General features: G+C 53.8%; 3 protein-coding genes across 3 annotated transcripts; all 3 read left to right on the top strand.

The window, feature by feature from the left end:
- Positions 1–10,274: 10,274 nt before the first annotated feature.
- On the top strand, positions 10,275–11,869 carry PG997_003781 (28 kDa ribonucleoprotein; the record flags this gene model as incomplete). Its single annotated transcript, XM_066808096.1, has 4 exons — positions 10,275–10,395; positions 10,461–10,809; positions 10,863–11,455; positions 11,511–11,869. 4 exons carry the CDS (start codon positions 10,275–10,277, stop codon positions 11,867–11,869), a joined length of 1,422 nt encoding a protein of 473 aa, XP_066671714.1.
- A 1,593-nt stretch (positions 11,870–13,462) lies between these two features.
- PG997_003782 (nucleic acid-binding protein) lies at positions 13,463–14,261 on the top strand (the record flags this gene model as incomplete). The annotated part of the gene is made up of 2 exons (XM_066808097.1): positions 13,463–13,758; positions 13,823–14,261. 2 exons carry the CDS (start codon positions 13,463–13,465, stop codon positions 14,259–14,261), a joined length of 735 nt encoding a protein of 244 aa, XP_066671715.1.
- Positions 14,262–15,171: 910 nt separating this feature from the next.
- Positions 15,172–17,202, top strand: PG997_003783 (tetratricopeptide; the record flags this gene model as incomplete). Its single annotated transcript, XM_066808098.1, has 2 exons — positions 15,172–15,345; positions 15,406–17,202. 2 exons carry the CDS (start codon positions 15,172–15,174, stop codon positions 17,200–17,202), a joined length of 1,971 nt encoding a protein of 656 aa, XP_066671716.1.
- Between the last annotated feature and the right edge of the window lie 195 nt (positions 17,203–17,397).

Below are 17,397 nucleotides of genomic sequence, written 5' to 3' on the forward strand. Positions count from 1 at the left end.
TCGGTCAGTCGTTGTACCAAAGAGAATGGACTCTTTCGGCGTATGGCCATCAGGCAAGTGGCCCGGAAACCATCCCATCGACGAAGGCGCCGATGCAATACCCATGTGGAGAGAGTTTCTATGCTTCCCATTCCCCCGGGTCCTGCTCATTTGTCACACACCATCCCGAGGGTTCTGTTTCCGGAATGGGAAACCGTTGTTGCGCCCAGTCCTATACCATGGTCGGTATTATTGCTATAGAAGGCAACTTTGAGGTTTCATCGCAGCCGGATTGCTATATTCGGGCAGAGGAGTCCGAGATTGGCCTACTACATGCATATACATCTTACATATACATATTCAGCACACCTTCGTCCGTCGCCCCATTGGCCAAACACCGCATACACGACGTCTTATTCGCTTATAAAATACGAGCCACATCCAGTGGTAGCCCGAGCTATATGACGGATCGGCACATTCTACCTAGCATGAGCAGGATCGCGAGCTTACTGGGATACCTGCAACCCCCGGGAGGGTAAGCTTACGGCCCCCAAAGACCCAGCAAACTTGCAAAGCTGCGGCGGCATCACACCCCCGGTAGAGGAGAGGGACGCGGAGGGTGTGGGGTCCAACGGCCACCGCGGGTCCAACCGACTCCCATCTTATATACGACACACGCATATACCGATTCAGCAGCCCGGCATCTCCCCCTACTTGGTCGTGTTATACTCTCTGCCTTGACCGGGAGGTATCGACGCATCAGGGGCCAGACATTCAATCAGGGGCGCACCCAATAACCCGAAGTAAGCGAATCACGATCCCCATGGCGCGAAAAGGGAGTGAGATATCACTTACCATCTTCACCCATCGGCGGCATCCTGCGGCGGGCCCAGGCAGCCATCCTTACTGATGTGTGACACCAGAGCCGAGACATTTCGCCTCAGGCATGCATACAAAGCCGCTCACATTTGGGGCTAATTCTTTTCTTTTCTTTTCTTCTTTTACTACTACTCCTTCGTGCTTTGCTTGCAACCCAGAAACGTGGGAAAATGAGCGTCGGACGAATGCAAGTAGCCGCCGTGCCACTTTCCACGACCGGCTGCACGACGTCCAAGACCATGTCTTGGGCCTGGAACTGGGAGGGCGTCGGTGGCAGGCAGGGGAAAAGGTGTGCGGCACGAGAGAGCGAAGAAAGATGGGATTCCACGACATGGTCCCTTGTCGGGAGCATTCCCGTGTGGCCAGATCTCATCGATGTCTGGGAGCGGAGGGTTAGATCTAGGCAGTTGGCCCCCATACGAGGGACTTCCTGGGGTATGTACTTGGACTCGGCTGGCTGCCTCGAGTGTTGCTGCCTCCATCACTGCCCTCGTCACGTTCTGCTGCATTGGTTTTGGTTTCCCCTGTGCGGGAATCCTCAGGCCTGGATAGATGGATGGCTGGGTGGGTGTACGTAGGACGAGCTCGGCGATTGCAGGTGAAAACTTCCTTTGGTGATACCCCCCGTTCCTCCATCTGTCTCCCCTTGCTTCATTTCAAGGACCACCCGCAGCATGCAGCAAGCAAGATCCTACTATCGGTAGCGCGCATGGGACACGATGACTACCACAAACCAGGGGAAGATCCGAGATTGGAGGCTTTCCCCCTCCCCTTCATCCCTTGATTGGGGCTTGCACACAACACGAGGCACTACATAGGCGTCAGAACGCAGGTACTACTTACTTGCTCGCTCGGCGAAAGAGAGAGGACAGCAACGAGAACGGCCGATTGTGTGAGGGACCCTTCATTCGCCTGCCGCGCGATTGCCTATCGAGGGGCGAGATGGTGAAACACCGTGGGCGACCACCTGTCAAGCTAGCATTTTCACGCATCGCATCGAGGGGCCGCCCCCATGGAACCCACGGAGTGCCAAAAGTGCGTACAAGCTCACACGTGCGGAAGCGATCATGTTCCTTCCTTTTCTCGAGCAACGTACGGTGTTCACCCAGGAGCCAGGCGTCCAACCATCCAGGCATGAAACCTGACAAATCGTATCTATATGTAAGTAGATAAGCCGTGCTTGCTCTCTGCAGGTCCGATCGATCACAAATATGTCAAGTCGTGAACCGGGAGCCCCCCTGCCTGGCTAGGCGCCGTGGATGTTTCTTGGCGTCCTGGGCATCTTTTCGTTTCCGGCGCGAGCATAGTCGTCCATGGTTGCGCCATTGTACACAGCAGTTGTAGTATAGGTACATACTTGACACCAGTTGCGGCTGCTGAAATTCGAGGCTTCAGGGACAACGAGCTGTGGGACCTCATTCCAGGGACTGCTACGGCGGGGGTTGGTCGTATACTACTACTATTACTACTACTACCTTGCCCTCCGGATCTAGCAGCCGCTGCCAAAAGTCACGAGAGCCCACGAGATCGGTGGCCACCAGTCAGCCCTGAGCGGCGCGATCGGGGCAGCGAGTGGACCTGTCAGCCCGGCAGTTCCCACCCATTTTTATTTTTTATTTCTTCTTTTGTGACATCTCAACTGTTACCGCTACTCCATCGGTCATGGCCCGTAGCAAGGAGATCCCGGCTATCCGGCGACAATGGTCTGAAGCCACAGCGCTGGGCGAGAGCCAATGACGGAATGCGTGGCTTAGTTGTGCGCCGTCGTGTTTCCGTGCTTCTGCCTCTATGCTCGCGACTCGATAGATTGGGAGACGCCAGATAAGGTTTGGGCCGTTCATCCAAGAACCGATATCAGATCAGACGACGACCCAAACGGCTGGGCGTTGCCGTCGGCCCTCCCGTGCTGCTGCTTCTGCCTTTCATCCCATCTGTACTTCACCTCTGGTAGATCAGACGTGTCAACTATCACATCTCACCGGCCGCCCATCGATGGGGCCTATGCAGCATCACGGGAAGGGACTCGTCTGTGGACCCCGCGGCGCCGTGCTGCATCTGCTTGCTTCTTTCCTGCCTGTGTCACCACCAGTCAGATCACTAATCTCGAGGGCGCAGGAAACAGATCGCAGGTGTGACTGACAGCTACCACTCTACGTTCCGAGACCCAAAGTCTTAGATCCCCAGGTCTTTTTTCTCTCTTTCTCGGAACGGTATAGAGGAGGCAGCCGTCGAGTATATAGTATTTGCATATGCAGATGACCATTCCACGAATGATAAACCCCAGGCATACACCACCAGAAGATGCGGGGAAGCTCACCGTTTGTTGGCTTGTTGACGGAGCAATGTACAACGCCTCCCCGTGAATACAACATTATGGATGTATGCAATTCAAGACGACAGTGCGGCAGTGGCCTCCGTGCCACCAGAAAACCTGCGCCAAGAGTATCGCAATATCCATATTTCACCCTTCCCATTGTGCTGACCGGTCGGTGGTCGACTGACTGACTAGGCATATCATGCTGCATAGGATACTCAAACGAAGGAGCATGACGCTGTTAATTCCTAGGCTAGGCGTGAATCCTATAGAATATTCTGTTCCCGTACATCCATCAGCGTTCAAAAAACCACCAACTTCCAACGCCACCGACACTAACCTTACTCAATGCATCAGTTTTCTTCTTCTTCTTCTTCTTCTTCTCTTTCTTTCTGGGAGGTATTGGCGCAGGGCCCCCAACGCCCTAAGCCTGCAAGATCTCAAGCTCCATACCAAGATTTGCATTTGGCCGAGAAGCGGCGGTTTAGCGCTCGCTATGTTGATCCCCATGCGACCACAGTACCTACTTGGGGTACTAAGATGCGTATGCACCTACTAGGTTGGGCATATGTATAACAACAATAAAGTCTAGCGTGTAGGACGAAATTAGAACCACCCGAACGGGCAGGAGAGCACTGACATGTAAGAAGAAGAAAAAGAGAAAGAAGAAGGAAAAGAAATAACAAGAAATAGGCAAACATCAAAAGAGTAAAAAGAAAGGCTGGGCTCCCATGTCAGATCGCTTGATTGTTTGTCTAGCTCGTCTTCCTCTACCAGCTTGACGGAAAAGAAAGTCCTCACTCACACACTTCCATACCTACTTACCTACGTACATCTACGTGTACAACTTGAATCACTGAACGAACCACACAGACTGCTTCAGAGTTCCCCCGAGAGACAGGGAGACTGGAGAGAGCCCGACCAGGATGTTCTCCTGGAACGTGTGAAGCACATGTTCCGGTTGAAATAATGATATCCCAAGCACACACTCGGGCCCGACATTCCAAGGTTGCATGTTCGATTCGATTAGATTCGACCGTGCGATGCCTGTCACAATAGGTATATATAAAATGTATATACCTATGTAAGGCAAGGCAAGGCAATGCATCTAGGCGTGTGCAGTATGTAATATAATGGGATAGTAATAGTCATAGTCATAGTAATATGCACACGAACACTGGCCAACATGACGATGTTGCTATACAAAGGAGTGGGAGTGGAGTGTGTGGAATGGGATGGAGGGGACGGGCACGGGTTGGGGGACGGGAGCTACCCTCTGGTCCGACCGACCTGCAATCCCATCCAATCCCATCCCATCCCATTCAATAATCAACCAGATCAGACTAGCTAATCTCACTGCATGCATTCATTCATTCATTCATTCACACGGAAGGAGATGGGATGGCATGGGGCATGCCCGGCACTTGCAGTAATTCCCTCGCACATACACGCACCCAGGACCCGTGCTTGCTGGCTGAGAAAGAAGCCGGAGAGTCGTACAGGCGTACAAGCGTGGGGGGGGGTAGAAGAAAACCCTCGCCCCCGGCGGAATCTGCAACATCAGACGTTGTTGTCGTTGTTGTGGTCTTGTCTTTGTTGGGTCCCTAAAGTCTGACGACGCTGACAGGTAAGCTGAGATCATTTCCAAGTTGAGCATCTTTTCTAACCCTGCTCCCGGAACTTGCCTGGTTCGGCAAATCAGGGTGGGAAGTCTGAGCGAGAACAGATCTGCCTGTCTGCGGTTCTACCCCGGCCGAGGTTGCCTATATGCAGATTTCGCCGCTGTCAATTCGATTGCCTCTGCAGACAACTTTGGCGGTACCTAATGTATAGCATAGCCATGCATCCTCGCAACGTCGTCTATCTCGCCGGCGATCGCTTCGTGGCCTGGAACCCGAGCAAACGTGCTTGTCGATACCCAGATGGCGTACTGTAGATCTTCAACACCAACCAGTTGCCCATGCTTGTACGACACCAACTTGATACTAGATTCGCTGGAAATCAATACTGCCGGGAATGTATGCATGGACTCTGGTGTAATTCCGTCAATGACGACTATAGTCGGCCTGGGCATCGCCAAGAAGGTGGTTGGTTGGTTGGTTGGTTAAAGCAAAGTACATGCACACCTTGCACACACCTTACATACAACAGAGAGAGAAGAGACCCCCAAATATGCCCCAGCTAAAGACGTGTGTATGTAGGGGAGTGTTAAGGAGATATGCAAAGTATGAATGGACCTAGTACTTTAGTTAACCACGGACTTGTACATAAAGTACTTGTAATCAGCAACGCTGTAACACTGCATACTTACTTCCTTTCCGGCTCAATCGACCGACGTTGCAGCGACAAGGACAACAGCAAATCTCTGTTAAACGCGACGCAGCATCACATCAGCAACGGCACAGTGGAGCCTGTCAGTAACCGCGTGGGCGCCAAGCAGGTACACGCGGGCCATTGGACGAGAGAGCACCCACCACAAGTAACAGCATGTGCTCATGGTCACCGACACAGGATGGCATGCAGGCGGCTTGGTCGGTCGTGTGCCGTCTCTTTTCATATGTCCTGTCCTGTCGAGCCTGTTGAAGCCGCCCACGCTTCGGTAATGAAGCTGTCGAGTGCAAGGTTGCCTTCGCCGAGGAGGTAGCATTGTCGGGCGCGCAGAGGCCCGCGGATCATGTACACACCCGCCGGTTGTCAAGATGAGTGGAACAGTCTGGTCTCAGCAAACCCCATCCGTCGCTCCCCGACCGCCCGACGACCCTCCCCCCACTGCTGCCCAGAATATGTACCTTAAGATGGAGCAGACAGGGCTAATAAACAACTGGGCAGGATCGTTTGATCCACCGCACTGACTCGAGCCGTTACCTGAAGGCTGGGGCACGGGCTTGTGATTTGATGCGCTGTCTCGGGTGAGGGAATGATGAGGGAGTGATTGCTTCCAGTCCGAGTAATCACCACGACGCTCCGGCGTAGAGATTATCGGGGAAAGGTAACATGGAGTGGGAAAGAAAAGTGCAGGCCTTGTCGCCCGTACAACGTAGCATCGTCACGATGTACTGAACTGGCCAGACAGACAGGCAGGCTTTGTTGCTGCAAACAATCCGCAGCCGGCCAGGCAGAGATCGTCGCGGGTGTTTCCCACTAGGGGACGGGCGAGATCCCTATCCCGGTTACTCTCGCTTGCCCTAAAGGAACAGGATGCCGAACTGGAACTAATTTTTCTGAGAACCGTACCGTGGTACCCTCCAGCGGTCCAGTTTGCAAGTCTGGTTGACGGGTTGCATTGGAGCAGCCAGACCGTCTGCCCATAAAACCATGTACCTAAAGTACCAGCTCCACCGAGCGACAGCAAGCCCATGTACGGTAAGATGCCTCGTGCAGTCCCGGTAGCCAAACGAGCGTAGCGCTAGACACCCTCCAGGCCCAGATACACACAATACAGCCAAGTCGCACATGGCAGCACTCGATTCTCACGTGGCGCGGGAAGATCCCACTTGGGCCCCGGGCCAAATCGTTTTGCGAGTTGGGCTGGTTGGCGTTGGCAGTTCCTACATTATGTACATACATACATAGAATGGCACATACAGTATCTCGTTTGTCGGCCAGCCACTTCAACACACTGTCTGTCTCTCGCCAACTCGGCGATGGCAATCGGGGAGGGGGTCAGCCGCCTGCCATTTTAAGCAATATGTAAATGCATTCCCACAGGAATGATCCCGTCGTTGCTATACTGTAAGCATACCTACCATACTATACCATGCCATGCCACCCATGACCAGAATAGACTACTGCTGCACTTACTATGATGACATACGCGGCTTCAACCACATGGTTCTTGGTCTCGGAAGGATGCAAGCTCTGGGCGAACCTTCCTACCGAGCGGTCGCTCCGTAGTTCTGGAGTACTTGTAGTAGGCCCAAGACTGGCTGTCAATGCACGCGGGCTGGCGGGTTTGAGGTCAGAGGGAATGGGAATAAGCAAAACCTTTTTTATGTATGATCGGCCAACAGAAAAACAAATAGACGGACTCGCCCGCCCCGTTAGAGCTTGCGGTTTTGTTCATGCACGCTTAAGATCTGGAGTCGTCTGCTCCCAAGACCAAAAGAGAGAAAACCCCCGTCGAGCCGGGGAACATGAGTCGGTTACAGGACCCACCCACTCTGCAGTCCCTATTCCTTAGTGGTGAGTCGAGTCGAGTACCTAGCAGCAAGGTAAAATCCTCGGCTTATCACTATTGTTGCCTGCTTTGCTTACATGTGTGCGAGGCACTGCTACAACATGTCATTATTGCTTGCCTACAACTACTACCTCCTACGAACGTGCACCCGTCTGGTAAACGGGTTGGACCGGGATTTTCTACTTGCTGTATCGCAGGAGTGGCGGGACCTTCCAGCCATATACCCCAGACTACATAACATGTACTTAGACAGCCGCACCGGGGGCTGTGCTCGGGGGTAGCGACTCCTTCCTCCTTGCTGCTTCACGAACGCCTTCCTACTTCCCCATCAAATGCAAGGACTGAGACCTTGGGGCTCAGCAAAAGCCTAGGGATCGGGAAGGGAAGGTTATTTGCTTTGTATGACATGACCCATGCCGTTTTTGATTATTACATGTAGATGGGCACCGAAAAGAGAGACAGAGCCACGAACCAGCTGGTACTGGTGCGTGATGTGATGTGATGCCCTGCCAGAGATTTACACTGCAGCTTATAGCCACGGACATCCAGTAATATTCTACAGCATACAGCAAGTAAGTAAGTATGTAGACATGCATTGATTACCCTTTGGTTCACTGGCACGAGTCCTTGCTTCATTCGATGTGCCTGTCATGTCACGTCAGCGCAGTAGACTCCGATGGCCGTCACCCACGTGTGCACTACCACGTACAACGGCACTTGGCTACATGTACATTTTGCTATGAATACAAGCGCCACTTGCCAGATCCGTTAGATCATGTGGGCAGGCTTGAATCTCACCAGGCAATTAATAACCTACCTGGCAGCTGGAACAGACAGATTCACGAGCCGACTGGGACTGGGTTGTATTTGTGTATCTTGTAATTATCCATTGATATATGGCTGGATGGCCAGCCAGCCAGCCAGCCAGCCAGCCAGCTACCCAAAAAGCAATGTTTCCTCTTGCTCTCTCTGTTTCTTTTGTTTTTCTGTCGAAGGGGTTTCAGATGCTGCCCGGGTCGAGCCTTGAACGCTTCCCACTCCTTGAACTCTGACTTAAATACGTCAAGTAATTTGTGTTTAAAGTGTGCCTACTGGCATGGCAACTGGATACCTACAGAAAGCAGTCGGCAGCACACACACACTGTATCGTATTCCCGGATTTTTACCATCCCTCCCGACTTACACGGCAAAAAAACCGATCACTGCTCTTCCCACTACTATTTGTGGTACACACCACCACCACCCACCAGCGACCTTAGCTACTGGAGGGGGGGCTAAGAAACAAACTACATATGTAGAGTAGAGTACATACAGTACAGCACAGAGGGTGTTGTGCAAGGGGGCTGTAAATTATGTATGCACATGCAGCTGGAGAGCGAGTGGCCCAGTGCTGTCCAAGTACATTCGAGTAGGTACATTAGGTATGTAGTGTAGTGGTGGTTGCAGGGCGGGTCTCCGCACACGCGTGCGCAAAGTCAACCGACAGGGGCTGCTCGTGGGAATCTCGGGCTAAGAGAGTCGACAGAGCCATGTATTGATGTACTTTGCGCGCCGCCACGAGGGAAAAACGAACAAGCAACATAGGATGGGCGCCTCGTTCATGTTCACCCGCAGCACTGCATGCCTGAAGTACCCGTACTCCCTGTGCGTACCGCCAGGTTGATTGGGTGCATTAGGCTGCGCTAGAGGGTAATCCTTGGCCCGGCAGAACACCATATCCACTAGCCAGGTAGCTTTCGGTCCATTTGTTTAAATTGACCCTGAAGCCATGCGACGGCTTGCTTCAGTGAAGGGAATAGTGCTGCTGCTGCCGTCGCTGCTGCTGGCCGCTGGCTGTCGCTGCTGCTCGTCTACAAACGTACCTGTGATGTTGACACTGGCCATAATATTGATCTGCTCTTCTATGCCCCAGTCTGCCGTGCTCTGCTCAATGCAAGCTCAGCACAAAGCACCAGCACGATTCCGCACTTTTTCTGAATGCCTGGGGCTGTCCGCTTGTCAGCAAGTACATACTCTCTCTCGCGCGCTCTCTCCCTCCCTCCTCTGCCCCGGCAAGTAAGCTGCTGTATTGAGACCCAGATAGAAGTTAAGGAAAGGGCACTTTGGGATGTGTATCCATACATCCTACACGGGAACAATACCTGCATAAGTACAGCCTACCCTGTCAACGACTGACTATCCGTTCCTCACACCCAATTCGCGCGCTCTTTTTCTGGGGGTGCTCAAACATAGGCCTAGCTTGCCTTTCCCAGGTCATCCTCGCCTCGGTTTGGACGACGGATTCCTTGCTAAAGACCCCGTCACTTTCTCACTCCCTCCCTCGCTCATTTTCTGATCTGATCTGGGATCCCCCGCCCTACCCTTCCGCTCCCTCAAGTCTTGTCCAAAGTACCAGGTAAACCGGGGCGCACAGAATTGGCATATCCTCAACCTCTTTTAACGTTGCTGCCCCCCGTCCCCATTTGACGACTGGGTTTCCGAGTGTAACTTGCTGTTTGTGTACCCTCCCGCCGTCTCGTCCTACCCAGCCCGTTCCATAATAAGCTGCCAGACTTGAAGAGCGACCGTCGTCACAGAAGACGGCTGCTGCTACCACCTATACCCTTTTTCTTTTTATCCTTCCTGTTCCTTCTCCATCCATCGGCCGAGATTGTTGTCTACATACATAGTTGCGCCTGCATGCAACCAGGGAGGAGACCGCATCCAATGTCAAGCAGCATCGCAGTCTAATTCTTCGCCCTCTGCCTCGATCGGGTCATGCGAAAGCGCCGCCGACTGGAAGCACGTACTACCACCAATTCATACTTTGCGTGGCGCTGAAGTATTTCTGCCGAATCCTGCACCCGGCTGTTCGGGTTTCTATCTTCTCTGCACTTTCATCCCGAGAGAGTGTGTGCCGGAATCATTAGCTTTCTCGTCGACGACATGGCCAACGAGCAGCAAAGGCCCGCGTCTCAGAAGCTGCCCGCGGGGCTGGCAGGCGTTCTGAATCCAGAGGAGAACCGCGACTCTGCATATTTCTCATGCACGGATGCCTCGAGCAAGCGTATGTACAAATCATTGGGGTGATGGGGGCGCATGCATGGTATGCAACCGTATTTCTTACACTAGATTTAGACACGTCCACTGCCTCGGGTGTTGGAATCAATGTTCTAAGTCCTTCATCAACATCCACGGGCTATCACTCGACCGACAAGACCCCTTCTCCGACCACCACGAACATGCTGCCCCAACCATTGCACTCGCCTGTTGGCAGCATGAGCATTACGTCGATGGTCTCGCCGACGACGCCAGGCAGCGCAAGCTTCGCCCGGCCTCACTCGCTCGAAGTGAACCCGAATGGCGCATCGCTTCTTTTGAACGGGGCCCCCGACTCGCGCCGAGAAAGTGTCGACAGTAGGATCAACCAAGGATTCGGGGATATGAAGCTCGGCAACTCGCCTTATGCTAGCCACAACCAGTCAACTACCTCGATACAAGGGAGCTTGGCACAGCAGCGCAACCCTCGCGCAGGCATAGAGAACCTGTCAATGCACCGAATATCCAACGGCTACCAACCGAGCGCCGACCGCAATCCCCCGAGCCTCACCCCAAGATCCGGACGGCACCGGCCATTACTGGGCCTGCGACGAGCAACATTGCAAGAGCGGCCGAGCCTACCAAAGGTCAGGCTTGGGCCTTCCCCGAGGAAGAGATCCAACGGATGCCCTCGTTAACCAACCTTCACGACTCCCGGCGCAGCAGTATCGCAGAGTCCATCGCCAGCAGTCAATTCACTACCGAATCAAGGCTACCTCCTGGACAGCGACGCTTAGATGATGGACTCGGCAACGACTTCCAGCAGCGATTGTCAACCGCCTCGACCGATTTCCCCGCGGTGCATCACCACTCTCTCCAGCACAAGCAGCTATCAGACCTCCAGAGCGAGGAATCCAGTCCGCATTCTGGTGCTCAGCCGTACAGCCGTACACCAGAGTTGCGTGTCAGCCACAAACTCGCGGAGCGTAAGCGTCGCACCGAAATGAAAGAGCTGTTTGAACAGCTTAGGGACCTGATGCCTCAAGAGCGTGGGTCCAAAGCTTCCAAATGGGAAATCTTAACCAAAGGTATGTGTTTGTTTCCGGGATCCCGTATCGTTGCGGGAGGCTAACATACGTTCAGCAATCGCGGAGCACCAGCGACAACAAGACCACTTGAAACAATTGACGGCCCATTACCAGAATTCTGCCCAAGAATCCGAGTTATTACGCAGAGAAGTAGAACGGTTGCAACACGAGAATGGGCAGCTACGGGCAGCGAATGGACAAGGCGGGCCAGCTTCAGCAAGTCACGCTGTATCGTCACAACCGCCCCCTGCCGACCCCTACGCACAGCAGGCACAGTATGCGGCTTCGCGGCCAGAATTACCACCCTTGCGCACGCTTGCCACGACCATGCCCAACGGACCGGACTCTATGACCGGAGTCCAGTACGAGGGACAGCGACCAAACGGGTTCCGACCCGAGCCTGCTCGCTTCTAAACGACCAGGGGTTGCGTCCTGTCTACCCCCATTGTTCTATTCACTTGTTTTGATACCTTGCGGCGATCATATCGGACCAATCTTCAAGTAACAACAGTGTGTTGCTTGCTTTATTCCTACATCTCCATCGGTGCAGTCAGCACACATCATAAAAAAGGGCTGGGGCAGAATTTCAAAGAACTGAAATAGGATCGCACCTCAGATCTGGAGGGGCTTGTGGTTGATTTGATTTGATTAGCGGTAATGGAGGTGGGCTATCCGGAGCGATGGGATTTGTTACAATTTTGCAAGCTTACAGGAGTCGGGGAAACAGCATATCGGATCTGGGCAGCGCCGTGATGGCGCACCGTGAGGGCCGGACTGCTCGCGAGTGCTCGGCCATGTCGAGGACTGGGCTGCGAATTAATCATCATCTGATGAACCAAGAACTGTTGCCAGCATACAAAGCTTTGGGCAGTGGGCGGATGATGTGGCTTGGTCTCAGAAGGGCAACCAAGACTCGGTGAAGTGTCTCGTTTCGGGCAGTGTGTGTATTTGCGTGTATCTATGTGTATATACCCACCATGTTTGGGGCCGAGGTCATTCGAAAACCCAATGGCTACTACAAGCCCTTCTTGTTTTGCTATTTCGCGGAACGAGAGCAGAGGAAATTTATCTGGGGCGTGTACATAATTGCGGTATTAGCATGGGAAAATCCAGATGGTAGGGTTGTTGCTGACACTCATTAGGAAGTTGTCAGTAAAGGACGGGGGCTAGGTATGGGAAGACGCAATGCCTACAGTATATCATTACTGCCGATGCACATTGCGTGCAAAAAGGATGAAGACAAAGCCATCTTTTTACACTCACCTCTTTCACTCTCCGTCTCTATCCCTCGAAGCGTCCACTTACATGATTGTGAACAAGGAGTAATTTGAAGACCCAAGGTGAAGAAGCACTGCAGCACGCTGGTTATGATGCCTACGCGCTGCATGAGGTGGGCGGTGTTACCTAAAAATTGATCATCTGTAGAGACCACGACAACCCGGGCTATGAGGCATTGGACCATTCTCCAGGCACAGAATGCCTAGGAAGACATGAAACCATAGCCTCAGGGCGGCGTCGTCTAAATATCGAAGCAATTCTCTTTGCACGGCATATGATGTAGGTATGCCTACAACTACCTCCCTGGATTTCCCGATGAATGTGACTGGACGAGGTATGGGACTCTGAACTGCAATGAGTCGGGACTTGGGCTAAGTCCAAGTACAGAGATACATGCATATGTATGCAGTTAACCCAGTTAAAGATCTCATTCTGGTATTGTTTCGGGCTAATTGCTTGTCAGCTAAATTTTTTTCTAATCAGCACCACTCTCTATTCCCATCATCAACTTTTTTGCCAGTGTTCCCCACGATCAACCTCATTGTCCCCAATTCGTCTCTTCCACTCTCTCAAGATGTAAGATACTCCCCGTTCCTGCAAAATGCGCTTCATTGGTAGCTAACGGTCAACCCTCGTAGGCATGCTGTTCGTCGCGCAGCTTTCAGAGCTGCCAGCTCTTCCTCGCTGGCAGCAGCCAACACCTCGAGGCTGCAACTCAGCTCTCTGGCCATGCAAGCCAGCAGGGCCTCTGTCCGGCCCGCTGCCACACCCATGACCCGTTTCTTCTCCCAGTCTGTGCGCCTGGCCGAGGACGAGAAGGTTATTGTTGACGAGGCCACCAAACTTGCTCAGGCGAGCGAGGAGCAGAACAAGCCCGCTGGCTCTGCCGGCAAGAACAACAACGCTGTCTACATCAGCAACATGACTTGGGATGCTGGCGAGAACCACCTGCGCGAAGCCTTCAGCAAATTCGGCAACATCGAAGATATCATGATCAGCCGCGATCAGACCGGACGGAGCAGAGGGTATGTTCTACTAGCTTCTTGTGCGCTTGCGTAAATCTGCGTTGCTAACTACAAGCCCTAACAGTTTCGGCTTCGTTACCTTCGACTCGGCCGAGGCTGCCTCGAACGCCGTTGAGGAGTGCAACCAGTCCTTCTGGCACGGACGCCGCATCCGGGTCGAGATCCGGAAATCCTCCAACGAGGCTGGCGGCAACACGAGATCTGCTGCCAGGCCCACGCGCAGGACGGAGCCTACCCGGTCGTTGTACATCGGCAACATCCCCTACGAGACTTCGGATGCTGACCTCAACAAACTGTTCCGCGATCTTGACAACGTGGTTGATGTCCGTGTCGCCGTCGACCGTAACACGGGCTGGCCGCGTGGGTTCGCCCATGCCGACTTCGCCGACGTCGACAGCGCCACCAAGGCCCACGAGAAGATCTCCCAGATGCAACTGGGTGGCCGATCTCTTCGTGTTGACTTCTCCGAAAGCCGTGAGGGCCAGGGCCGCAAGAGAGATTAAATTTCCTGCCTTTCGGGAATGATGTTGACGCGACAGGCTTGAGAGCGAGGACGTTCCTTGAGACAAGCAATGACTGCAACTGAGACTTGGCCCTTTGGAGCCTGCATCTCATTTTTACGAAGCTAGACGAAGATGGGAAACTCGATACAGGGCCATTATATGCTCGTGGAAGGAGGAGTAAGGAAAGGCCCCTCAAGATGGACTGGCTCAGGATGCGAACCCGGTTGGGTTCGTGTGTAGCCTTTATATGTAACAACAACAACAACAACAAACCGTGTGTACAATACGATAGATGGTAATCTAGGAGCGCTAGCAACGGCGCTCTACGAATCAAATGTCTCATGTCCTCCCTCTATCTGCTCCCGTACTTGGACTCTATTCGTGCTTCGATTGATTTTGGTTTTGATTTTGATTTGTGGCGTGGCTGTTGGAAGTAGAATGATTTGCGTATGCATGTACTACTTACTATCTTGGCGCGAAAGGCCGGAGGAAGAATGATTATCTAGAGGTCCTGAGGTAGATACAGGTAGGTAGGTAAGTTGCAGACCTACTAGTACAGTCGGTAGGTAGGTAGGTAGGTAGCCGACATCGTCCCTCGGCAGGTCCCTGGCCAACCCCACCTAAAAGTACAGCAGTTTCCGTACTTTGGTCTACCTTGCCTTCCAGTCATCGCATCGCGTCGGCAAATCAGAGTGCGGGCGACAGCTGGAATCAAACATCTGATTCTCCATCTCCTCGTTGTTCTTTGTCGTGCCTTTTTTTGTTTTCTATCTTCTATTTTCTCTCTCCTTCCTCTTCATCTCTCTCCAACACCGCACTCGACGACGCGACGTTTCCCCTCACCTAAAGACCTTATTTTGCTGCGTAGCATCATCATTCTTTTAGTTCCATCTTCCCATACCTGCCAACCATGTCCTTCCTCGGAGGCGGAGCCGAATGCTCGACCGCGGGCAACCCGCTCAGCCAATTCGCAAAGCACACCCAGGACGACAAGAGCTTGCAACGCGACAGGCTTGTCAATGGCGGCCCTCAAGGGAGCATGGGCGGCTTCCGAAGCACGCCCAACCATGCGCCCCAAGATGAGGTTCGGCCGGCTCCGTACAGCACAGAGCGAGAGACCATGGTTTCGCTGACAAATCCCTAGATGATGAACGGCTTTCTCCAGCAGAACGGCCAACTACCCGCCATGCCCCTCGAGGGCATGAACCAGATCCGCCTGGACCATCCGTCCCAGGGCGTCCACCTGCGAGCCAACTCCACGTCGCCGGCATGGGCCAACGAGTTTCAACAAAACCCCCAAGCTGCCATGGAGTCCGCCTTCAAGGTGCCGCAGGGCACCAAGTTCGGCCCCGAGGACTACACAAAGTTCCAACACATGATGCAACAAGCGAACTCGTCGAGATCAAGCCCCATGCCACAGTCCATGGGGGGCTACCAGCGACCCATGGGCATGGGCGGTATGGGCATGGGTATGGGCATGGGCATGGGCGGCATGGGTATGATGGGCGGCATGGGTACATCATACGGCATGCAAGGCGCCTACGGGCCACAGTTCCAACAGCCCCAACCCCAGCATGCCATGCAGGACGCGAAAGGTAAGGGGAAGCTGGTCGAGCTCGACGACAGCCAGTGGGAGGAGCAGTTTGCACAGATCGCCCTCGAGGATCAGCGGGCCCGGGAGGAGGAGGAACAAAACAAGGGCATCGAGGCCGAGCTCAACCAGATGGACGAGCGCATATTAGAGTCGGAGACCAACGAGTTTGGTGACTTCGAGTCCATATGGCGGGGTATCCAGGCTGAGAAAGCCCAGGCTAAGGAGAACCTCGATGAAGACGAGTGGGTGAGCAAGTTCAACGAGGAGGACTGGCAAAGGAACTTCGCCAACGGCTGGGGCGACAGCAGCAGGCTCGTGGGTGACCCGCAGATCGAGAACTATCTCTTTGAGGAAGACAACCTCTTCAAGGACATGGCGAACCCCTTTGACGAGGGTATGCGCATAATAGACGAGGGTGGTAACCTATCTTTGGCCGCTTTGGCGTTCGAGGCCGCCGCTCAGAAGAACCCATCCCACGTTGAAGCCTGGGTACAGCTGGGCACTGCACAGGCGCAGAACGAGAAGGAGACGGCAGCTATCCGTGCTCTCGAACAAGCTAAGAAGCTTGACCCGAACAACCTGGCGGCTCTCATGACCTTGGCAGTTTCGTACACGAACGAGGGCTTCGACAGTACGGCTTACCGAACGCTCGAGCGTTGGCTGTCGGTCAAGTACCCTTCCATCATCTCGCCAGCCGACCTGTCACAGGCGACCGACCTCGGGTTTACGGATCGCCAAATTCTCCACGACAAGATCACCAAGCTGTTCATTAGGGCTGCCAATCTGAGCCCTGGCGGCGAGCGCATGGATCCTGATGTTCAGGTCGGACTGGGTGTCCTGTTCTATGGGGCTGAGGAATACGCCAAAGCCGTCGACTGCTTCAGCGCTGCCCTCGCCTCGGCTGAGCAAGGTGCTTCGAACCAGCGCTCGCAGGTCCATCTGCTCTGGAACCGACTTGGTGCTACGCTTGCGAACTCGGGCAAGAGCGAGGACGCCATTGCTGCCTACGAAAAGGCGCTCACCTTGCGGCCCAACTTTGTGCGTGCCCGCTACAACCTAGGAGTCAGCTGCATCAACATGGGCTGCCACGAGGAGGCCGCCGGCCATTTGCTGGCCGCTCTGGAGATGCACAAGAGTGTCGAGAAGGAAGGGCGCGAGAAAGCCCGTGAGATTCTGGGAGGCGGCGTCTCGGACTCGCAGCTCGATGCCATGACGACCCAGAACCGGTCCACCAACCTCTACGATACTCTACGCCGCGTCTTTACGCAGATGAACCGCCGCGATTTGGCCGAGAAGGTGGTCGCCGGTATGGATCCATCTGTCTTCCGCGGGGACATCGACTTTTAGGAGAGCCCGTCTGGAACTGGCCTGGCTTCTGTGGCAGAATGAATTGGTGGATTGCATCTGGGAAAGGGAAAATTTGCCATGAGACGATGCGTTTATATGATTGATGGTATGAGGGGCTTACTTTTCGAAGACACATTATTAGCCCGGGTAGGTTTTAGGGGGTACCCCTCGGGGGAGAATGGGAGAGCGAGAGGC

Source organism: Apiospora hydei (genome assembly GCF_038363865.1).
Source record: "Apiospora hydei strain CBS 114990 chromosome Unknown utg000004l_segment0_segment0, whole genome shotgun sequence".
In the NCBI taxonomy this organism is placed as follows: domain Eukaryota; kingdom Fungi; phylum Ascomycota; class Sordariomycetes; order Amphisphaeriales; family Apiosporaceae; genus Apiospora; species Apiospora hydei.